Source organism: Electrophorus electricus, chromosome 23 (genome assembly GCF_013358815.1).
Source record: "Electrophorus electricus isolate fEleEle1 chromosome 23, fEleEle1.pri, whole genome shotgun sequence".
NCBI classification, from domain to species: domain Eukaryota; kingdom Metazoa; phylum Chordata; class Actinopteri; order Gymnotiformes; family Gymnotidae; genus Electrophorus; species Electrophorus electricus.
In genome coordinates this window covers 9155595-9179652 of record NC_049557.1, presented here as the reverse complement: position 1 = coordinate 9179652, position 24058 = coordinate 9155595, and the positions used below count along the sequence as shown (strand labels likewise).

Below are 24058 nucleotides of genomic sequence, written 5' to 3'. Positions count from 1 at the left end.
GGGTTGAGGGTGCCTTTCCTTTCGTCCCGTTTCCGTGGTGTGACGCGGCTCTGAGACGTTAGCATTTAGGTCAATGAATTATGATCTAGTGAAGTTGATAATGGTGGGTTTAAACAGGACGCTGATGAATTCAGACATGAAGGCACCTAGGATTTCTGGCCAGGTCTGGAGAGAATTTGGTAACGTGACATCTGTGCTATCTCTCTCCCTCTCTCTCTCCCTCTCTCCACGCTTGTGCTGGGAGCAGGATGGTACAGCATACAGCCTGTGAGACTGTAACTGACTTGGCTATGAACAGAATTACAAACACAGCCAATACCATCCTAACTGACTCTCAGCCCCTCACATTCCTGAGTCGTATTGTGGTGAGGTGTGTGTTGTTGTGTTTTGTCAGCACCGGGCTTCCTACATCCATCTCATTCCTTCCTGACATCTGTTGTAGGCAGCTGCAGACTAACAGTTACAAACATGGTAGCAAACACAACCTAGGAGATCAAGCAATTGGCCAGAATTTTATAACTGCGACTTAAAAAAATCTCCATTGCACATAACCCTAACAGCGAGTTTCAGTGTTGACTGCCCTGGGCCTTCCTTTCAGTAGTCTCTGTTTCTTTAATTCACTTGTTGCACAGCCTGGTGCAATACTCATGGCCTGAAAATGTTACAGGCTTGTGGGTTCATTTCTCATGTGACAGTTGCTCCACCAAACAAGAGGAAAGCCCCACACATCAAACGCGGCGAGTGGCAGCTCACGGCCTGCGATCGAGAGCTGCCCTCGGTTGTCAATTGTTGCCCTAATGTTGGCTCCCAGAGACATGACCATATTGGGAAGTGCTCAGAGGGGCCTATCCCCTGACCCACCCCCTGCCTAGGAGCAGCGAGTGGGGGTGGGCGGGTGGGCACCCTCCCCATCCCTTCCAACCATGCGGGTGCTGGGATTCCAAACACTGCGTCTGGCATGCAGGATTCCGCTGGATCTGGCAACCATCTCCCATCACCGAGGAGCCTTACAGGGAAAGTGGGGGTTCTGCCAGGTGTCCGATACCCTCTCGCTGTCAGCAAGGAGCCACGAATGGCCGTGCTGGGATCAGTAGGGGCCCGACAGACTTTGGGCGTTCATCAGTGACACGGATGGAACAGGTGCAATAGCGCACGCGCGCTGGTGGTCAGACGCATCAAGGCCGTGGCCCATGCTTGTCTAAGTGGTGGAATTCTTTAAGGCAAGAAATTGCAGTTCACACTGGAGATCTGACCGAAGCGAAACCATTTTAAAATTCTTTCAGCATATTTAAACTTGGCTGCTGGCTGTTGACAGGTAATGCTGACCCGTTTTTACTGTTTAGGGTAGCGTACGTCAGAAGTGAGGGAATGCGGTTGGCAGCGTGTGACCAGTAACTGCCCTCGGGTAGTTTCCTGTGCAGTGGGACCTGAGCTAATGCTGTGTAGTTGAGCTCGCCGTTGAGTCCTGAAGTTCCAGTGTTCTGCAGGAGGTGCTACCTCAGAGCTCCTCGTCCAATGAGGCCAGCCGGTGTCACCTGTGGGAGAGTGAATTTAAAAACACAAAGCGGAACACACAAGGGTGTGATAAACCTGCTCCGTTACCTACACCGGTCGCGTGTGTTTGTGTGGGCGTGTTTGTGCATGCGCGCTGCTTTTTGTTTTGGCTTCTCTGATACGTTGGTCGGCTGGTTCGGCTTTCTCCAGGAAGACTGCGCTCCTCTTCAGCGCCTGCCAGTGACTCATGTGGCTGACGGGCTTCGGCTGGTGGGCGTTCTGAGGACCCTTCAGAAGGCGGAATGTTCTCACCGCCCAGTCTAGTGGAGTGGAGGCGGATGAGCGAGCAAAGAGGCTGGATAACCAGCTCACGGCATCTTGGGAAATGCGGGTCGGGTGGGGTGGGGCGGGGCGGGGGGGACGAGCCCAAACCTGCATGCTGCTCCACCAGTGGCACGGTGGACCTGCTGCTGCTACTGCAGCTTCTGAGGAACCGGTCGAGGTGGAGCCGTGACGGTCTTAACCTCTGAACTGTGAGGTCGGCTGCGGCGTCCGTGTAAGCCACCCATCGGTTCAGCAGGCAGGTTTGTGATTGCACGCGCTGAGTGCAAATAACATGCTCTCACTGTTTTAGTCAGTTTGGACCAGAAGCCTTGTTGCCTGGTCGTTCCGGACTGATAGTATTCCGCAGCTCACAGAAACATCGCGAAAACCTCAAAACGGTTACAGAGCCGCCTGGACTTCATGAGCAGGCTGACGACAATTATCCAGTATGCTTGGTTAACCTCTTAATTAGAAACACCAACCTGTCTTGTAGGTTCACTTCAGAAGTGTGCAGTTAAATTGTCTTGGCTATTGGCATCTGTGGGCATGTACAATGTCGGTGTGTTACCACACTAATAAGACCGTGTTCCTGCCCAGATGTAGGCCAGGTTCTCTCATGGTCATCCCTAGACATGTGCTTTTGTTCTGCTTTACTGCTTAGTGGAACACTCACCTCATACGTACACCTTCTGTATGAGACGCAATGACTGTTGCCTGTGGGCACAACAAGATATTTGCAGATGTGTAGTCTGGCTACATGCATATGTAGCGCTCTCTCTCTCTCTCTCTCTCTATCTATCTCTCTCTCTATCTATCTCTCTATCTCTCTCTCTCTCTCTATCTATCTTATTTATATAATACTTTATCATAAATATTTTCTTTATAAATTTTTTGTGTGTGAAATAACTTTCACTTTTGACGTGGTTGTGGCGCAGTATTTTCGCAATGCCTGGTTTGCGCTCTTCAGGACTGAGATGGATATCATCATTCCTGGGATCTGTGGAAGCCACGCCTCCATCTTAACGGTGACCGCCCAATTTGCCCTCGTCTCCGCTGGGAGAACACTGGTGTTTTCCTTCTGCATTCTCTCGGTTTTCTCTTTCAGTTTACTTCTCCAACGTACTGCATTCCTTCATTCGGATGTTTCCAGCACTCGAATGCTGCTCTCTTCTACATCTTACCTACCATCGCAGTGTCTGGTGGGTTCACCTTGCCTGTCTGGGCTGGAGGTCCCACAGGGTCTTAACCTCTGCAGTCCCTCGTATTTGTACTTGAGGGAGTCCAGCTCCTACTCTTTACAAATAGTTTTGTATATTCTCCCTGTCACTTGGTTGTAGCTTTCATTCGCTGTTCCCACCAGTATGTCCTGTCCTGCTCCTGACTGCTAGGTAGTCTCAGGGGTTCCTGATAGATACAGACAGATGCATCATATATGAGTACATATTTAACCTCCCATGTAGCGATTACTGTATTGATTTATTGGGTAACAGATGCAAGGCTCATTTATGGGCATTTCTGGCAGAATTCCTTGGCTAACGATTCTGCCCGAGTCTGACAGTTGTGTGGACTGAAATCATAGATTTGCTTAGAAAGTGATTGCAGGTTCAAAATGGCATTTGCAGCTGTACAATATACTTTTGTTCTTTATAGACGGGTCATTAGATAACGGGACAGGAAACAGAAGTGGTCTGACCCCTAACTGCTCCAGTATTAGATTACTTGGATTACGTTTGTCCAAGTGCCATGCAGTGTTTTGTGCAGTGCCTTTTTTTTTTAACCTATTTGTTTTGTAGCTGGTATAAGTAATAAATATAGCGTTTGCTTTTATCAAAAAACAGGGCCACGTCTGACCTCGGACCTGTTGCAACAGGTCTGTTGGTTTGACTGCATGGATTATATTTAGTTTAGCCATGTCATTTGTTTTCTGCAGCTGAAGGCGGAGGTCTTCACTGGAAATTAAGCACAGAGAAATGATATTGTGTAATTGTTTTCAATTGACTCCAGGGTTCATGATTGTCTGCAGTCTCCAAAAGCAAACAGGCTTACTGACACGTAATATAATGTTGTCTCTAACAACTGTAACACTGTCTACAAAGCAGACGATGAGAAGCAAACACACACGTTTGTGCTGACTAGACTGTAATTACTGCACCCTTTTCATGTCTCCCATACCAAAGAGGGCCATTACAAATGTACAGAGTTCAGTGTAGTTCTTGCACTGGTCTTGCCTGCCCCCAGGCTGAGGCATCACATTACGTTAAGTGTCAGTCGGTCTCTTCATTGGTTACCTGTAGGTTTTATACCGGCGTTTAAGATTGTTTACTTAGTTTTTACACGTCGTTATCGTCTTGCTCCTCTCAGCCTTAGCAGGATGACGGTTGGGTGTGTTTCAGTTCCACTCTGGTCCTCCAACATGCGTGTGCTTGTCTCTCTTCAGACCTGGCTCAGACTCCCTAGAGCCCAAGAGCTACTGACTGATGCCTTAATAAAGAATCTCTCACACTAGTTCATTATTGGATCAGTTAGGTTCTTATTCTCTTAAACTTTGTCCTTTCTTGTTGCTTAGTGTCTATTACAGTTCATTTTGTTTTCCATTCTGAACTTTGCAAAGTCTTTTTTTAAATTAATAATAATTTTAATGCAACTCTAAATCAGAGAAGATTGGGACACATGTTAAAATAATTTAAAAAAAGGCTTTTTGTAAATTATATTTTAAATTCTTTTGACCTGTATTAAACTGAAAATACAGTATATGATGTTTTACCTCATCAATTTAAATTTATTTTTCAAAATAAAAAATGTCAATTTTCATTCTTGCAACATGTTTCAAAAAAAGCTGGGACAGTAAAGTGCTTTATAATGCTGCTGGCCCTGTTCTCAACACAGGCAAGCCTGTCTCTCGCACTGTGTACTGGGGATAGGTCGGGTCCATCAGCCACACCCTGTACATGTGCAGCCATGCCTCTGTAACGCCTGCTGGACATGGTTTTGCATTGTCTTGCTGAAATGGGCATGGGTGTCCCTGGGAAAGATGTCATCGTGAACGCAGCCTGTGTCTTCGAGGTGACGTCACCGTGAAGGCAGCGTATGTTGCTCCAAAATCTCTCTGTATTCTTCGGCATTAAAGGTGCCGATGCAGAAGCGTAATTCCAACTGACCGTTGGACTTGTTGCTGGTAACTGTCTGGAAGTCGCTCCTCTTTGGTCTGGAGAACACTTCCACAAAAAATAAATACTTAATGTCGCCTTGTCTGAGCACAGTACACGTTTCCCCTGTGCAATGGTCCATCCCAGGAAGACATGCACGTCTCCGAGCTCACAATGCTTCCTTTTGGCACAGAGAAGCTTTAACTGGCCTACTGAACTGTTTTGTAGTGCTAGACAAAATAGGGTTTGCCATGGTAGCCCTGAGCGTGTGTGGTTCTATCGGTTACAGATGAATGACGGTTCTTGCCGCAGTGCCGGCGGAGGGATCGCAGATCACGGATGTTCAGTTCAGGCTTGCCCCCTTGCCCTTTACGTGCTGAAAGTCCTTCAGGTTCCTGGAACCGTTGAATTTTGTTATGCACTGTAAATGGTGAAACATCCGCGTCACTTGCCATCTTTCTTTGAGGAGTCATTTTTAAACCTTTTGTTCATACTCTCGTGCATTGGGTGTCAGAGTGGCGAACCGCTGTCCATGTTGGGCCCCAGTGGACTAGGGCATGCCTGGGAGCTGCTGCTCTACCCAATCTTGCTTGCAGTCATGTTGGCAGCACCTTTTACAAATCATATTATTGGGGTTATGACCTCATCACTGGCCCTAAACCTCCTCACCCCTGTTTAAGTGCAAATTGCAGGAATGGATGCATGTTTACAAATAAAATAACGCTGACCCGACAAAACATCAAATATCTTGTATATATTAAATATCTTAAATGTATGCTATTTGCATTGAAATGGAAGTCAACATACATTTTAAATCGCTGCTGTTGTTTTTTTTAAATTTGCATTCTCCATACCGTCCAACACTTTTGGAAATTGTAACATTTTTAGCACGTGATGGAGTATTTGAGATTACCTTAACAACTCAACACGGTTTATGTTCTGGTTGTGTAATGCTAATCGTTGGTTGTAAAATGTTATTCCTTGTCAGCTACATTAGTCCTGTAGCTCTGATCCACAACCAAAGAAATCAAACTTGGGCACCACACACCTCTTGGTCAATCAAAAATAAAAAGAGGCCAGCAGCGAATCCGCACGCGCTGGGCGTCCAGGGAGCCGTGCTTTTAAAAGTCGCCTCGATCTGTTTCTCGGGAGGAGGTAGTGCAGGGGGGCTGGCACCTGTGATTGCGGTCGTCTCTCCCCGCGTGCCTGCCAGCAGCAGGAGGCGGCATTGTGAAATGGAGCCCTTCTGCCCGGGAACAATGCCGGCTGACCTTCAGCTGGAGCGCGCTCCCCCTCATTCTGTACATTGTTCCTCATTTAGCAGGCGGAAAGATGCCCCGCGGCCGACGTTAAGTCTTTCTGGGAAGAGTGCTGACTGGTGTGCTGGCGGGCGGGTTCGCGCCCTCGCCGGTCCCTGCAGCGTCCGCGGGCGCGCGGGCGCGCCCTGGCCTCTCGTAAATCCTCCGTGCTGAGATCGGGTTGCGCCTACGTGCTGGCCGTCGCCAAGGCCACGCGGAGGCCATCGTTGTTGTCGTCGTCCGTCATTCTGGACAGAGAGCCCTGCGCTGGGCCAGCTGTGCCCTCGCTGGCCTGTGGACCAATGAGATCACAACGCTGAGCAGTAAACAGGCTGGCCAATAGCCCGGCTAAGATGCCAGGTTTTATATTCATATGTTAAATATTTTTATTCTACATCTGCTGCCGGAGCTCCCTCTAGGGTGCACCGGTCTCGCTTGATCACTGGGGGCTGGGGTGTTGCACTCATCCTGTCCTGGTGCTACCCACTGAACTGGTATGACAACGGATTGTGCTGTAAAGCTTCATATTTGGATGGGGAGAGCTAACCGGAGGTCGGTACAGAAGGCCAGTGTGGAGCAGGGGCGCGTGGACACCCTGTTTGAATGGCTGCCGAGCGCTCTCTGGCCTCCTGCAGCGCTTCCTGTTCAGGGCAGCTGTTCCTGTGCGTCCACATTTAAACCTGATCAGTGGCGCATTGGGGAACAGATCAAAATAGTTTCCCATGTTTGGCCCTGTGCATTGTGGTCCATGCTATTTTCTTCCCTCACTCAAGGGCACGAGGAATGCAACTGAGATGGCGGGTCTGGTTCATCCCGAAAAAGGGAATCTTTGTGCTCTTCACCATGGACCGTTTCCTCGCGGTTTTGGTTGCGGGTGCTTTGTAGAAGTCATGCATGCTAAGGACGATTACAAGCAGATGGATTAAACCGGCCTCACCCATGGGAGTGTGTTGCAGTTGTGCACTTTCAGACCCGTGACAGTCCAGGTCTGCGGGTGACTGGTGTCCTCTTCTCCGTATTCCCCCTGATGCAGGATGTGCACGCAAACAAGATTTTTAATGTACTGCCCTACCGTCCAGCCCCTCTGAAGTCTGTGTGTGTGTGGTGGGGGGAGGGAATTCTAAATTCTGGTCTAATCTCTGCAGAGATGAAAAGATTAATTACCTTTTGAATGGGTTCAAGTGTCAGTGAGTCAGAGAGACATGTGGGAATGTGTGTGCAATTGTAAGGCCTTTGCGTGAATGCTTCTTCCAGAGCTGCTAATCTGGGTCGGATTGAACGGTAAGAGAAGATCCCGGTCTGGACTGACTTGAATTACACACTTATTCAGTACTCGCGATCAGCTGATCGGTTTTTGGATGAAGCACTCCGTGCTCTCTAGACAAGTCACCGTGCTCTCCTCTCTCTGCATTTGAAAGTAAGAGGACGTTTTTCCAGTACTTGTAGATTCAATGCAGGTCGTGATACAGGCAGGGTATTTTAGTCTAATACCGAAAAGCTTGCATGCGGTTTTGGGATCACTTTACATGTACTATGCTGTATCTCTGTGTTTTCGGTTTTTACAGGGTTTAGGATTCTTCACCTAATCAGACTTTCTCTCCCCGTTTGCATGTGTCCAGTGGGAGATAAAATCCCCGCAGACATCCGGATCTCTTCTATCAAGTCCACTACGCTAAGAGTGGACCAGTCCATCCTCACAGGTAACAGCTCGGCACAAACAGGTCAGGTTAATGCTGCACTCGCGTTCCCCCACATGTTCCCGATGATAAACACTCGTTCTCTCTGTGTGTCCGGATACAGGCGAGTCCATCTCGGTCATTAAACACACTGATCCTGTTCCTGACCCTCGCGCTGTCAATCAGGACAAGAAGAACATGTTGTTCTCTGTGAGTGCTCTCCCAAAGCGCCCAGCACCGACCTTTTTAGCTGCTTCTCTCTCTCACTTTTGTTAAATGTCACTCCAGAATGGAAGCCTGCCCCAGCTTACCTCATCTGACCTTTGGTGTGTAAAACAACCCCAACTTATTCCTTTACGGAACCAAACACAAAAGGGCAGTGATTCCCGCTGGCGAGAGCCGTCCACGTGTGCATGACCCTTCCTTTCTTTCTCCGCTGACCCCCAGGGCACCAACGTCGCGGCAGGCAAGGCGGTGGGCGTGGTGGTGGCCACGGGCGTGAACACGGAGATCGGCAAGATCCGAGACGAGATGGCGTCGACGGAGCAGGAGCGCACGCCGCTGCAGCAGAAGCTGGACGAGTTCGGCGAGCAGCTCTCCAAGGTCATCTCGCTCATCTGCATAGCCGTGTGGATCATCAACATCGGCCACTTCAACGACCCCGTGCACGGCGGCTCCTGGATCCGCGGCGCCATCTACTACTTCAAGATCGCCGTGGCGCTGGCCGTGGCCGCCATCCCCGAGGGCCTGCCTGCTGTCATCACCACCTGCCTGGCGCTGGGCACCCGCCGCATGGCCAAGAAGAACGCCATCGTGCGCTCGCTGCCCTCCGTCGAGACGCTGGGCTGCACCTCCGTCATCTGCTCCGACAAGACGGGCACGCTCACCACCAACCAGATGTCCGTGTGCAGGGTGAGCTGGGTCTGGTGGCGAATTCTTGTCGAATGCTAACTGGTCCCCGCTGGCTTTCTAGCGGTATTGGCCACAATTCTCGCCCCTTTTCTGGATGAGGTCCTCATTGAATGGGCCGTTAGCCAGTAGTTAGCCAGCTGTGAAGTCTGGGATTAAGTCCAACAGAATAGTTGAAAACGGTGAAACGGCGTCAGCTCAGTACATGGGCTTAGAAGACCCACTTGTAGCATCACGACTGGTTTCAGTTTGATTATACGCGATTGCGAAGGACCATCAGCCTTTTTTAATGCCTGCTAGGGCAGTACTACCCTTCACCCCTTGACCTGACATTCATCGAGTCCGTTGTTTCAGCCTGAGTGTACTCTTCTTCCTCTGGCGTGGCTGGCCTGAGATCTGCCCTGCCTGAGTTTCCATCCTGCAGCTGTGTTTGTTGGCCTCGCGCTCGCTGAACCCAGCACACCTGCTCGCCATCCCCTTGTAGATGGAGATCTCCATGACTGAGCTGAGCTCGGCTGCTTCTCTGCGTGCAGAAAGGCCTAGCTCTGCGTGAGCGACGGCCGTATGGTGCCAGGGCCTGCAGTCATGGCTGCACAGCTGCAGTGTGCAAAGGAATGGTTTTATCAGTGACATGGCTTTGCTGTGTCTCTAAGGCACAAAGGGGAAATTAACCATAAGCTTCTCTCTCTCTCTCTCTCTACCCCCTGTCTCGCGCGCTCTCTCGCTCTCTCTCTCTCGCGTGCTCTCGCTCTCTCTCTCTCTGAACATGCTCAGTTCCTCACTCCTCCTTTACATTTACCAACATTCAACATTTCCCAAAATGGCAGCTAAAATTTATTTATATTATGTAAAATTGTCCTATTATCATTTATTTATTTATTTGAGAAGAGCCAGCACTGAGTACTGCTAGCTTCACTGAATTCAACAGCTTGCAGGCCAAATACAGACTTCTCTGCAAAGAGTCCACGGACTTAATGTTTACAGTTTCATGACGTTCTTCTGGGAAATATTTTGCTGCCGTGTGTGTGTGTTGTACTGTAAATGCACTCATTTCCAATTTAGTTTCCAAGTTACAGCACAAATGCATCATAATAGCGTAGAGCAAAAAACAATGTGTCCTGCCATTAGAATTGGCCTATAGGATGTAAGCTTGTGTTGATCTGTACACAGCACAGTTGGATTTGAGGAGTGTAACCGTGTGTGTTCTATATTGTTCTCTTTTTGTAGATGTTTATCGTGGACAAAGCTGAGAATGACAGCTGTTCTCTGGCAGAGTTCACCATCTCTGGATCTACATATGCACCCGAGGGAGAAGTGTGAGTGGCGCAGCGGTCAACACTTACAGCCCCAGTCACCTTACAACAACTCAATTCATTTCATTTACCTTACATTTTCACTGCTAGAATCAAAGTGCCTGGCGTTTTGTTTTCTGACAGGTGTGTGTGGGTGTAGGATGATTATGACGATGCCAGCATGCTGGGTTTGTGATGATCTGACGCGGTCCTGTCACCCTACAGGTACCTGGATAACCGGCCGGTGCGCTGCTCCAACTACGACGCCCTGGTGGAAATGTCCACTATCTGCGCTCTCTGCAACGATTCCTCGCTGGACTTCAACGAGGTAGCTCCGGCCTCCTCCGTCAGCGCAGATACCAGACATTCGTGTGAATCTGAACATATTACAGTTACATCATTAACTCCACAGATAGAAAGTGCTACATTAGTTTACTATAAAACGAATAACTCAAAATTAACATTGAATAAGGGGAAACTAAAAAGATGAGTTTAAGTAACTTTTTAAAACATTTACGGCATTTAGCTGACGCTTTTATCCAAAGCGGCTTACAGTTATAAGTGAGTACAACTTGAGCAATTGAGGGTTAAAGGTCTTGCTCAGGGGCCCAACAGTAGCAGCTTGGCAGTGGTGGGGCTTGAACCAGCAATCTTCCGACTACAAGTCAGATACCTTAACCACTGAGCTACTGATGCACTTTTTAAATGATTCAAAGTAGGCGTGGTGTTAACTGAGTCAGGTAGGGTATTCCATGGCTCTCTCACCTGTGGCCACTAACAGAGTAAAGAGAGAGGGGTCATGGAGGCAAATGACCTTAAACATGAACAGCTTTATATGTTAAAATAAGTTTTAAAATGGATGGGTTTTAAATGTAGCAAAGCAAAACGGAGCATTATAGCAGTCCATGCAGCAGGAAACAAAGCCACGTTGGTCTCCGTGTCAGACGCTGAGAAGAGGCCCAAGCTTGGTAGTGTTAAGATGGTAGAAAGAGGTTTTGGTAAAGTTCTTGATGTAGAAAACGTTAACTGACCATCAGATATGACGCCGAGATTACATAAGTGACTTACCTGAAGACTAAAATCACCAGATTTAAGGTTGGGGGAATACAGAGTCAGACCTAGGCTGTGGTCGAAGGCTCTTTATTACAATCATGAGCAAAAACATGAGCAGGATACCAGAAGAGGGAATCTCACGATATGTAAACAGGAAACCAACAAAGTAAACTGTAACAGAACATGGAATACAAACAGGGAGTGTACGACGGTGCTAAGCGAGGCTAGCCATTAAACGGTGCTAACCGACAGGCAGAGCTAGTCATGAATAAAGACCAACACGAAGACGCTAAAACTAGGTATCTTTATACAGAGAATGCAAACTAGACACATGTGAAAACTGTCAGCGACAAGGAAACCTAAACAAGAGGCGGGACCAACAGAATGAAAACAGAATGAGTAACCAGTTGGGGGCAGAGAAAACGAACCAAGGAGCAAAACCAGGAACAAAACAAAGACCACCAATTAACAGAATCCCAGTCTTAGTAGAATTTATCTGAAGAAAATTCTCTTGCAACCAGATTTTTATTGGATGGAGACAGTTGGAGATTAGAACAGAAGCAGATGCCAATATGTTGCTTTTAGTGCCGATATAAAGTATGAAGCCAAGTTGTCTAAATGTGTGTGCCTTTGTGTGCATGAAGTCTAAAGGTGTGTACGAGAAGGTGGGCGAGGCCACGGAGACGGCACTGACCTGTCTTGTGGAGAAGATGAACGTGTTTGACACGGATGTCAGGAGTCTGTCACGGATCGAGAGAGCGAATGCCTGCAACTCGGTAAATATCCACGATATTTACAAACCCCACTCGCTGTGTGAAGCAACGTGATTAACTGTGTGTGTGTGTGTGTGTGTGTGTGTAGGTTATCAAGCAGCTGATGAAAAAGGAGTTTACCTTGGAGTTCTCCCGCGACAGGAAGTCCATGTCTGTGTACTGTAGTCCCAGCAAGAGCAAGTCTACTTCTAGCAAGATGTTTGTCAAGGTGACTGACGCTTCTATCCAAAGCGACTTACAATTATGTCTGAGTACAACTTGAGCAATTGAGGGTTAAGGGTCTTGCTCAGGGGCCCAGCAGTGGCAACTTGGCCACTGGTGGGGCTTGAACCAGCAACCTTCCGATTACAAGTCGAGTACATTAACTGAGCTACCACTGTGAAGGTGTTAACGATGAATACAATCTAATAGCCTTTTAGCATTAGCATTACAACATACTTTCACTTACTGACAGTAATTGTTCCCTGTAAAAACGTGGTGGTGGTGTCCGCTCGCAGGGCGCTCCAGAGGGGGTGATCGACAGGTGCGCGTATGTGCGCGTTGGTGGTACCCGCGTGCCGCTGTCTCAGGGCATTAAAGACAAGATCATGTCTGTGATCCGGGAGTACGGCACTGGGCACGACACGCTACGCTGCCTGGCGCTGGCCACTCGTGACACTCCGCTCAGGAAAGACGAGATGGTTCTGACCGACACGGCTCGCTTCTCCGACTACGAGGTACTGCCGGATGTTCGCGGGTGGACTGCGGCTCTGCATGCTTCCACGCGCTTGTTTTTGATGTTTGATAAACTGAATTCACTATCTAGAATTTATGACCGATACATATACAGTGAAGTAAAGTGTAATCATGGGACTAAACGTCACCAACAAAGTGTTTCTTCATAAATACATGGTTAACCAATCAATTCATTCATTGTTTTTTGCATAATTAAATTGTCAATACTGTTACATTGTACTGTCGCCCAGTTCTCATGCACCTCCTGATCACTTTACCACAGCTTCCCTATGTAAGCGCATGCACTGTCATATGTGTGTAAGTTACTCTGGAAGCGAGCCTCTTCCAGGTACTGTGAATGAATCACTAAAGGGTCACCCCAGGCTGCTCCACTTTCCCAGTGTGTGGTGTTACCTAGGTAATGGAGGCCAACGCGGTTTTCCTTCCCCACTCTGTGCAGTCGGACCTGACGTTCGTGGGCTGCGTGGGCATGCTGGACCCGCCCCGGGCGGAGGTGGCTGCCTCCATCAAGCTGTGCCGTCAGGCGGGCATCCGGGTGATCATGATCACGGGCGACAACAAGGGCACGGCTGTGGCCATCTGCCGCCGCATCGGCATCTTCGGCAAGGACGACAACGTCAGCCACATGGCCTTCACGGGGCGCGAGTTCGACGACCTGTCGCCCCAGGCCCAGCGCGAGGCCGTCACGGTCGCACGCTGTTTCGCCCGGGTCGAGCCCTCGCACAAATCCAAGATTGTGGAGTTCCTCCAGGGATTTGATGAGATCACTGCCATGGTAACAGCTCCAAGCCAAATAGTATTTACAGATTGTGACTGGAATCTGTTTGGAACATGAGTTCAGATGACACTAACAGACTAAGAGATTCTTTGACCATTGCAATTTGACAGTTGTCGCTCTAGTTAATTTTATATGTTGCCTAAAACTATATTCCTCGTAGGATCTTGTTATTGTGTTTGACGTTGCGTAGATCGTCGTCGTCGTCGTCGTCGCCGCCGCCATCGTCATGGTTCCGTTTCTCCACAGACGGGAGACGGAGTGAACGATGCTCCAGCCCTGAAGAAGGCGGAGATCGGCATCGCCATGGGCTCTGGCACTGCTGTGGCCAAGACGGCCTCCGAGATGGTCCTGGCCGACGACAACTTCGCCACCATCGTGGCCGCCGTAGAGGAAGGCCGAGCCATCTACAACAACATGAAACAGTTCATCCGCTACCTCATCTCCTCCAACGTGGGCGAGGTTGTCTGGTGGGTCTCCAATCAGTCAGGCAGCCAGCCGCTTTGAGTTCGGTCGTTCTCATCGATCCTGCGTCATGCAGTGCTCGGATGCGGGCATCTCTCAGCTCTGACCCCGGCCCCTGTTTTAACGCCAAATCTCTTCTCACTGTTCCAGCATCTTCCTGACGGCAGCGCTGGGCTTCCCCGAAGCCCTCATCCCCGTGCAGCTGCTCTGGGTGAACCTGGTGACGGACGGCCTGCCCGCCACAGCGCTGGGCTTCAACCCACCCGACCTGGACATCATGGGCAAGCCCCCGCGAAACGCCAAGGAGCCCCTCATCTCCGGCTGGCTCTTCTTCAGATACCTGGCCATCGGCTGTGAGTCGCTGTGTTCTGTCAATTGAGAGGAACCAAGACTCGGAGGGGGTGTCAACACCAGACAGAAAAACAAAACAGAAAAACAAAGTTAAGGGGAATTGTAGCAACACGAGCATTTCTGTGAGAGAAAGGATTATAGCATTATATTTGCTAAAGTGATATGAAGTTGTGGAAACGGTGCAGGATCCTGTGACTGGTCTTGTTTCTGGAGGACCCAGTGCTGCATGGGTGTGGTTCCCCAGACCTGACCCACCCTACACTGATTCCACTCAGAAGGGTGTCGGGAAGGGGCGGAGAGTCAGAGGTGGGGTACTGCAGGTGCTGACCCCGCCATATCCGCTGTGTCTCGCAGGCTACGTGGGGGCAGCTACGGTTGGAGCAGCAGCCTGGTGGTTCACCATCGCTGATGACGGACCTCAGGTCACCCTCTACCAGCTGGTACGTAGTGCTCATGCAGGGTCGCAGGGCAAGGGGCATCCCATGGGGGGGTTGGGTTGGGTGTTTCCCAGTAAAGTTGCACATGTCCACACTACCGTGCATCCAGTCATGTTTTACCGACCCTGATGTATGCTTAGATCAGCTTGTTTTCAAGGGTGGAGCTTTCTGACTGGTTGACCTTGAACTCTCTCTCTCTCTCTCTCTTTACCAGAGCCACTTCCTGCAGTGTAATCCTGATAATCCAGAGTTTCAGGATTTGGAGTGTCATGTGTTTGAGTCCCCGTACCCCATGACAATGGCCCTGTCTGTTCTCGTCACCATCGAGATGTGCAATGCTCTCAACAGGTCTGGCTCATGGGGGGGGGGAAAACGACACAACACAGAAAATAGCTGATTTATGTTCTAGATTATTATATCGGGCGTTGCTGCAGGAGACTCGTCATTTCCACTCTGGACCTTTCCATACCAACATGCTTCCACCATTTTAATTCTTGTTGCTCACCTACCTTGTGCATCCATTTTGGTTTCCTTCAGTCACAACGACTGTGTCTTCTACCATCATCTTTATTCTCCATCATAAACACCTCTCTCTCTCTCTCTCTGTCTCTCTCCCTCTCCGTCTGTCTCTCTCTCTCTCTCTGTCTCTGTCTCTCTCTCTAGTCTGTCAGAGAACCAGTCCCTGCTGCGCATGCCTCCCTGGGAGAATGTGTGGTTGCTCGGGGCCATCTGCCTCTCCATGTCCCTGCACTTCCTCATCCTGTACGTTGAGCCTCTGCCGGTAAGAGCGCCACCTAAAGGGCAGGAGTGTGGGCGTGCCTTGCTCTGCGCATCCATCGCTCCTAGCAGATATGGAGCCATAAATAGAATTTTGAAACTACACCATCTTGTATTTCATCTCGGGTTATGGAATTATAGACTTTTTTTTTTTTATTCCCCCCTCTTCTTAGGTCATCTTCCAGATCACACCTCTGAACCTGACCCAGTGGTTGATGGTGCTGAAGATCTCTGTGCCCGTCATCCTCTTGGATGAAATACTCAAGTTCGTCGCGCGGAACTACTTGGAGCCGGGTAAAGAGCCTTTCCCGAAGGCGCGGCGTGGAGCCTGCTCTCTCTGTGCATGTGCTCAAGGCATCTCTTGGCCCTTTGTGGCTCTCTCACTCCCCCTGGTGGTGTGGCTGTACAGTACAGACACTAACACGAGCCGTCTGCTGTTGTCCCACTGACTGATCTGAGAACTGCAGTGACACTAACACAAACACCAAACTTCAGAACAGGAAACATTAACAAAGAAACACATTAATGTTGAAGTTATGATGGTCATTTGCACAAGTATTCACAAACAGTATGTTTGTTTTTTTTACAATTAATCCAGAGTGATTACTACCATTTAATCATGACATTATGTACACAGGATTTACAATGAAAATATGATTTTACAATTTATATATATATATATATATATATATATATATATATATATATATATATATATATATATATATATATATATATATATATATATATATATATAATACATAATATAATACTCATCTGAACCCCTTGTAAGCCATAGTTAGATCATAGTCGGAGTGGAAAGACATTTTAATAACTTTTAATAAAGATTTCATGGACTTATGAGGCAACTCTGCAGCACTCTCAGCTGACTGCTGTTACAAGATGGAGAGAATGTGGATTTGTCGCGTGCATATTACCGCAGAGCTAAGACCATACTCATCAGAACTCAGATTAACTCAGACTTTTGACCTCTAATGTGTGAGATTTTGAAGTTTGTTTACTTATTTCTTTTAAGCAACAAGGATTACTTTGCTTGAATGGCAGAATAGACCTACCTCACTTTCGTGTCCAGTTAGCCTTCATTTTCACCTCTGTGGAAAACCAGCCTGGCCTTACACACACTTAGTTCTGAGATGAGAAAACAGTATCCCCGCTACCAGGCTGCGTTCACTAGAAATAACAGATCAACTAGACTTGTAGTACTAATAGTATTTTAGTTAAAAGTTAGATCAGGTGGTCCTTACACAGTTTTTGGTGAACATGTTTACATGGACACAATTTATAGTACTATTATATCACATGAAACCTCTGAGGCTGTGTAATGAGGCACAGTGCTATAACTTTGTGTGTGTGTGTATGTGTGTTGTACTTAAATGAGCATAAGTCCTAGTTTCCAAGTTAATTATTTCAGCACAAACACGTCTACCATAATACCGTAAGGCAAAGAATTCTGGGATAGTTAATCCTGCCGTTAGAAATGGCCTATGGGGTGCAAGCTTGTGTAAATCTGTATATAGCAGTTTGATTTTAGGAATATAATAGATCCTCCCTATATTTTTAATATTAGTTATACAGAGAATGTCTTTAGTCAGGTTGGCCCTCGCAGAGCATGCAATATTGGAAATGTCTGTAAAAAACAAAACAAATAACCCTTGTCTTTCCCTCCACTTGCTTGGCTCTGAGAGTGTGTACCTCACAGTAACCTGCTGCTCACCACGTGTTCGCCTCGTCAGCTCCTCCCCGACTACTGTACTGCTGTAGGAAGGGGAATAACACTTACTTCCATTTGTAGCCTTAAAGTGGTACTTATTGTTTAAAAAGGTATGGTACCTGGTTTCCCAACCTTCAGCCCAGGGAGGCCCCCACACTGTGCAGTTTTATCAAGCTAATTACTGCATCTGTAGTTCATGGTCGATTTTGCCAGTTTTCATTTTTGGTTTTTTTTTGTGCTTTGAAATTGACTGTTAGATCATATAGTACATATGCAGTAGAGCTTACTTTGTAAACACTAGAATATTCCTGTAATACTTACCTGCTTCTTATCCCTTTCGGTTAAAACAATGATAAACTGTGCAATGCTGTGGCCATCCAGGTTTTGGAGTTAGTGATGCAGTTTAGTAGTACTAGAGCCATTCTTTCATGTCTAAAATGTTTGATTGCCTTGTTTTGGGGTGAATTGAAACTTAGTCCTGATATCTTGTAAATCTACCAAACCTTTGTTACTAATCATTTGCCTTTTTAAGTTATTCACTACAGTCTGCCATGTTTTCACATCTATCTCTCTCTCTCTCTCTCTCTCTCTCTCTCTCTTTCCCTCCCCAGCACGGGTTCTGTAAGTCTGGTCCACTCTCGGTAACCCTTGCAGATGCTGTACAGGTTTCATTCGTTTAGTGCGTGTGTTTTTCAGCACATTGTCTTGCATGCCAACTGGGCCAAGTGCTAAAAAGAACAAACACATTTTATAATTAGTCTATGAAAGATTTGCTTTTTTTTTTTTTTTTTTTCTCTCCCCCCTGTTACTGTGGTAAAGAACTTTCTGGAAACTAAAACAAGGTTTTAAGGGTATTGTTCCTGTTGCATGCCCCTTAAGCTTCTGAACCATTTGATGCTGGTAAAACTAAGCTTTTGTATAGCACAGTAACACTTAATTTATATATATTTTTGAAATGCCATTGGTGACAGGCACCTGTTTATTTCAAGGGAAAGTTTTTTTTTTTTTTTCTGGTGAGGTACATCAATCAAATGACTGACGATCATTACTTTGCACAGTGATGTACGTCCTGCTTTAGAGCTAAAGTATTTGAGCGTGGAGGCCTTTGACAGCCTGTTGTTCTCATGTCCTGTGACGAGCAGAGACGAGACGCTGCCTGTTCAGCGGTGAATGTTGTAATTATCCCAATGATTTGTGATCAATAAAATCATACATGGCTGTGTTGACGTCTCCTCTCTCTGCAGCAAGGGCGGTGTGTGAGCGCGTTCTCTAGCTACAGTGGCCCAGTTTTTGATATAAAGTGCAATTCACACAAAAAAAAAAAAAGATTTGCTAAAGGACCTCATGATTTTTATTTTAACATTCCAAAAATAGTATTATTCACAGTTCACAATACCATACAATGTTATAAACATCATAAAAATAAGTGACACCAAAGTGAGCACTTTAGTCTACGTTACACGACTGTGGAGGGGTGGGTGGCTCACTGCTCTGGAAAGATGTGAGCGGAGGCTACCCTGCAAGAGGCAGGTAGCTTCCGTGACCGTTACAGGGGTCAGAATTATAAATATACGAGTTAAGATCATGTTCACTAAGTCCAATAGTACATGGCATGATAGGGGCAGGAAGAGCATGAGGGAGGGGAGCTCTGTAGGACAACCTTGGATGAATAACAAAGAACGCCCAAAATAGATATGCTTAGTTCAGATGTCAAACACTGCTACCTGGTCATAAAGGATGTAGAGGCCCCCCACCCCCGTCACATAGGGTTGGACCTACGGGAGTAATAGCGCTGTGATCCCTCTGCATGGTGTGAAGTGATTCGCAGTGCTCAGGGAGGCCGCTTTTATGGCGTTTTAAAAGCACCTGAAACGGCTGAAAAGAAGCCTTTTCTGCTTACACCAGCTCAGGCTCCCCTCACAGCCTGCAGGGGGCGCTGCTGCCGCACTAGTTTGTGTGGTGGTGTTTTTTTGTTGGGTCTATACTATGGCTATCAAATCATTCTCGTAGAGAGTTACCAGCGCTGCTCTGGGAATCCTATTGTGCAGTGATACGAGGCAGGAGGGAGCTGGCAGCACGTGGCGTCACTGCATTCCGAACCACTGCTCCTGGTCGGCCCACTGCGCAGCCTCGCTGTCGCTGCCCTCCAGGTCACCCTCCTCTCCGCTGCCCTCCATGTCGTCGCCGTCGAGCTCCACGGTGGCATCGGTGGGACTTTCCTCTTTCTCCATCTTCTGCATGCCCTCCAGGGACTTCTGGTCGTTCGGGTCCAGGCTGCAGAGGAATGCACACGGTCACGGCTCACAGGAAGAGCAAACCGTCCCAGGTTTTAGTGTGACAAACACAGAACCATAGTTCCTAGCGGTTAGGTTCCACCAATCTTAATAAAGATCGCGTTGTCTGGCAGCTAAAGTCGTTACACCTCTGTCACTCTGATCCTGCAAACATTCATTTTGCCAATTGACTGACATTACTATGTGGGGGAAAGTATTTTGTCCTGAGGGGAATAAAATATAGCAATTATAAAAATATAAATCCATCCTCGCTTGAAAACAGAAGCTAGCTGTGAGTTTGGCAACCTGAGCAGAAAGCCTGCCAAGGAGCTCAAGGTTATACTGCTGAAGAGCTTATAATTACACCAAGGAAAAGGTCACACAAGAAGCAACATTTACCTGAGTGCTATGCTATACTGGTCCATGGCCTCCTGATAGTCATTAACAGCCACTAGAAAATCTCCCAGCATTCTGTGGAGCATACAGTCACTCTGATTGGCCAGTGTACTTCGCAGGAGTGCAATGCCCTCATCATATTTCTGTTCTCGACCTAAAAAACAGGACAAAACAGACTGTAATAATGACAGAAATAAATGAAAAACGTGACTGACACAACTCTTCTCTGAGAACACCGTGAATTGGTTACATACTAAGAAGTTCTGCTTTCTTCACCACGGCTTTGATGTAGTCTGGGCGCTGGGCCAGGGCCTTGTCCAGAAGAGTCTTGGCCTTCTCTTGTGTCATGGGGTCCTCCAGACACACCGTGGCCAGGATGGTCAGAGTCTGCGCATTGGCACCCAGGGTCTTATAAATGTTATTGGCCATGCCCATCGCCTCACGGATGCCATTGGATGCCAGGTAACAGTCGATCAGCCCTTCGGTAAGGACACAGTCATAAGGACGGTTTCTGTTAAAATGTGTTATAACTGTGTCCATGTTAATCACATAAGCAGCCCTGACAGAGCAGCCAGAGATCCATGAGAACAAACAAGCTGGGAAATTTATCATAAATAAGTTATAAGTAATTGGGAATAAATAAGTTGAGATTTTATCATCAACATGTTAAATCACTGAAGCTCTCCATCATTACTCACAGTCTAAGAGGAAAGTGACTTCCTGACCTTTCGACATTCTCTACCCTGCAGGTGCGCTCCGTGACCCTCTCACCTTCGTAGCAGTCCAGGCGGCAGGGCGCCAGCCTCATGGCCTCTCTGAAGTGAATGATGGCCTCCTGCACGCGGCCCATGTTGCGCAGCGCTGCCCCCTTCAAGAGGAGCGCCTGAACGCTGTTGCTGTTCAGCTGGATGGCCTTTGCCCCCAGGTATAGGGCACGGGAGTAGCGCTTACTATAGAAGCTGTGACACCTGACAGACAAAAGGTGTAGGATTAGAGGGGAGTTCCTGCCTGCAGCCTTAAGCAGTCGGCCGCCCGCCTACGCACATTTGCGTGCCACCCTTGCTAACGCACAAGCGATACAGCTCGCTGACTGCAAGCTCACGGACACTGTGAGCTGAAAGCAGGCAGGTGGCAGGACAGCCCCGAGCCGGACTCACCCGGATATGACCCACGGCTCGGCGTGCTGGTCGGAGATGTTGAACAGCCGGCCCCCCAGAACCTCCACGTCCTCCAGATGTCCTTCGCGAGCCATCAGGTAGCCGTACACATCCATGCCTACGGAGCAGCATGAAGCAACAAAGCATCGATCAGTCTAGTCACCGCATTCAGCACTCAAACATGCGTCATCCTTTACTGAGAGCTACAAAGCAAAGGGGCGTTTCCCACAATTCGGTTTGATGTTGCAAAGAACATGAACAAACCACATGCTCTACCTTTGATCAGATAAGGGTCCAGCATCTGTGCCTGTTCAAATTTCAGGATGGCGTTCTTGGTGTCTCCAGCTCTGAAGTAGACATCCGCCAGGCTCACTAACAGGTTCACATTATCCCTGAGGAGGGACTTCTTCTCCAGAGAGCTGCGCGAGACGAACCAGCTGTCGTTAGGAGATGCCCAAGCAGTTCCCTCAACTCCACATACACAACAGATAGTTCAGCACGTTCCAGGGAAGGACAGATAACATTGCAGATAAAACAAGATGACAGGGTATCTAACAACCTCAGAAGAGAACCAAGCAATCCAAATTCACCCCCTAGCATACCAAAAACTCTTTAACATCAAAATCATTCTAAAACAGAGAAAATTCTGTTAGGACCAGAAACCCCCCTGCCTTGCTACTGGGAAGCAAGCGCCTCACCAGATTGTGTTGATAGCTCTGTGATTGTCTCCACCATGGATAAAGGCATAAGCTTTGATCCAGACGGAAAGCCAGTCCAGGTTGGGAATGGTCTGAATAACATCCATCGTCATGGAAGCCACCTCGGCTCCCTTCACCGACAGGGAGAGTAGGCCTGCAAACGACCCCCCCCCCCCCCACACACACACACACACACACACACTTGTTGGGGCTGGAAGGTAGGGGCACATGAGCGTTATCCATTTCTCATGCAGCAGTCATATGGCCTATAAGGGCTTTACTGTTACCTACCAATAATGGCATCCAGGGCTAAGGGACACTGTCTCAGAACCTCTTTGTAGCTTGTGACTGCAGATCGCTCCTGTCCCGCCTTTCGGTACAGATTCGCCAGCATCATGTTGATCTGGTGTGTTTGGAACACAAACGCAATTAGAAAATGGCTTCGCAAGCCGTAAACAAAAGTCTGTAAGACTACAGTAATAAATATTTGTTTATTATTTTTGCTGTGACTGCAGTGATGCAGTCACAGCAAAAGGCAAAACACCTTCGGAGTCCTCTGCCTTGAGGGAATCCCATCCAGCACAGAGATTGCATCTTTGTCCAGCTTCAAAATAGTGTAACACTCCGCAATCTTGTACTTCACTTCAATCTCTGAGGGCAAGTTCTGGGGGGGAGAAACACAGGAATTATGTACGTGTATGTGTACCTCAAAAGTCCAACGCACACGCAGCACTCCGTACTGGGTGCAGGGCGTCCTCCAGGGAAGGCTCACCTGGGCTTGCACTGACGACGGGCCACCTGTGCTGGACGGACGCACTTTGGAGGTCTTGCTGAGCACTTTCTTCTGCTGCAGCGCCATGTTGTACTTGCAGGCTGCTTTCCGGTACTCTTTGTCGTGGAAAATGGCATCGGCGTGGTGGACAAGCAGCTGGTACTTCTGAGCCGGGGAGAAGAGCTCCCTGCGGGCACAATCACACGGCACACACGTTCACACACAACTACTCCGCATCGGTTTACTCTGCCCGCTTAGCACTCGGATGAGCTCCGTAGATAGCGGACAGGACAAATGAAGACAGCGAGCTAGCGGTTAGCTAAAAAAAAGCTAATGACAAGCGCCTAACATCATGCTGGGGGATTCGCTCGCACAGAAAAAGGCATAATATGAACTGTACCCTATGCGCACAGACGCAAAAACGTACAGCATACACATCCAAAGGCAAAAGGGCGTGCTGCGGCTACTGCTTACGGGTTGTTTGTGCTCATGGTCAACAGCAGGCTGCTCACAAGACGAACGTTTGAATGTAGTCCCGCAGCCGCCATGTCCCGCACATGATCGATGACATTCATTGTTTTTGTTGTTGTTTTTTTTTAAACTGGTTTCTGATAAACGAGAAAGGTAAAAATATATATGTTTACAAACGAGCAATCGGACAGCGGAAGAAGCTTCAACGTAAACGAGGAGGAAACAAATTTTTTTTAAAATGGCAGTAAAATAATTTTCCTTTCAAAATAAAGGTCTCTGTGCGCGTGTCGCACCAGTGAGCGCGGACGGGGCTATTGGGCGGAGCAGAGTGCAAAACTAGTCTGCAGAGAAGGCAAAAGTGAATGTTTCCCAAAGAATAAATGATCCCTCACTATACAGAAAACGGAGAAAATCTGCTTTGTGAAACTTCTCCTGTCTTACTTACCCCTCCCAACGTGAGCAGGAGCTCATTTACATTAAAAGCAGCGTTTATGCAGTAAACGTGTCCTATCTGATTAAGTTTGTTTTATTAATCTGTCACTTGTCTGAACAAACCCATGAGACTCAGCTCCCTTTTACCTTTTATTCAGCAACAGCTCCTCCAACCGCTCACCCAACCCGCACCAGTCCCACTACGTGACCGTTTATTATCTACAGCTCCAAAGCAGAGCGTTCACTCTTCTGTGCTTCACCCAAAAAAAACAAAAAACAAAATTCACTCTAAGCGTGGAAAAATAAAACAACCTTCAGTCTTATTGGAGAGTTTGCCACAAAGAGAACAACGTCAATACTATTATATCACAATACTATTGTTATATGGCTACAATTACGACCGTTTCGTTTATTCAAGGTCATCCAGGGGAATGGCATGAGCAGTTCTTGTTAAAGGCCAGCACTAACTCTGAACTGCGCACTTACCCCAGGGCACATCTGTGTCTCACCTACTCACGAAGCACTCTGGCTGCTTCACCAGAATGGCATTAAGGCCACAAACGAAAAACAATAAAAACAAAAAAAGTGTCAATACACATCTTAGTTAAGCAGGGTTCAAATG

The 24058-nt window shown here is 47.8% G+C and overlaps 2 protein-coding genes across 2 annotated transcripts in view; one reads left to right on the top strand and one right to left on the bottom strand.

Moving 5' to 3' along the window:
• atp2a2a (ATPase sarcoplasmic/endoplasmic reticulum Ca2+ transporting 2a) overlaps positions 1–18460 on the top strand; it is a 25611-nt gene extending 7151 nt beyond the window's left edge. Inside the window, exons 6-21 of the mRNA XM_027009967.2 lie at positions 7882–7962; positions 8063–8148; positions 8386–8850; positions 10075–10163; positions 10365–10467; positions 11837–11968; positions 12054–12173; positions 12463–12681; positions 13140–13475; positions 13725–13945; positions 14091–14293; positions 14646–14731; positions 14943–15076; positions 15392–15509; positions 15679–15799; positions 17849–18460. Of these exons, the coding sequence (XP_026865768.2) occupies positions 7882–7962; positions 8063–8148; positions 8386–8850; positions 10075–10163; positions 10365–10467; positions 11837–11968; positions 12054–12173; positions 12463–12681; positions 13140–13475; positions 13725–13945; positions 14091–14293; positions 14646–14731; positions 14943–15076; positions 15392–15509; positions 15679–15799; positions 17849–17862 (2528 nt within the window). The 3' untranslated portion in view covers positions 17863–18460. The remainder of the gene's footprint in view (positions 1–7881; positions 7963–8062; positions 8149–8385; positions 8851–10074; positions 10164–10364; positions 10468–11836; positions 11969–12053; positions 12174–12462; positions 12682–13139; positions 13476–13724; positions 13946–14090; positions 14294–14645; positions 14732–14942; positions 15077–15391; positions 15510–15678; positions 15800–17848) is intronic.
• A 110-nt stretch (positions 18461–18570) lies between these two features.
• anapc7 (anaphase promoting complex subunit 7) lies at positions 18571–23108 on the bottom strand. The gene is made up of 11 exons (XM_027009971.2): positions 23008–23108; positions 22534–22720; positions 22306–22425; positions 22053–22164; positions 21762–21915; positions 21340–21482; positions 21064–21181; positions 20678–20874; positions 20161–20385; positions 19910–20060; positions 18571–19511 (listed from the first exon to the last, which is right to left on the bottom strand). The coding sequence occupies exons 1-11, from the start codon at positions 23106–23108 to the stop codon at positions 19322–19324; spliced, it is 1698 nt and encodes a 565-aa protein (XP_026865772.1). The 3' UTR covers positions 18571–19321.
• Between the last annotated feature and the right edge of the window lie 950 nt (positions 23109–24058).

Coding starts and splice junctions, on each gene's coding strand:
- anapc7 (XM_027009971.2), bottom strand. CDS start 23,108: ATGAATGTCATCGATCATGTGCGGGACATGGCGGCTGCGGGACTACAT. Junction 21,916..22,052: donor AGCCCTGGATGCCATTATTG/GTAGGTAACAGT, acceptor GGTCGTTTGCAG/GCCTACTCTCCCTGTCGGTG. Junction 21,182..21,339: donor GGACCCTTATCTGATCAAAG/GTAGAGCATGTG, acceptor GCTGCTCCGTAG/GCATGGATGTGTACGGCTAC.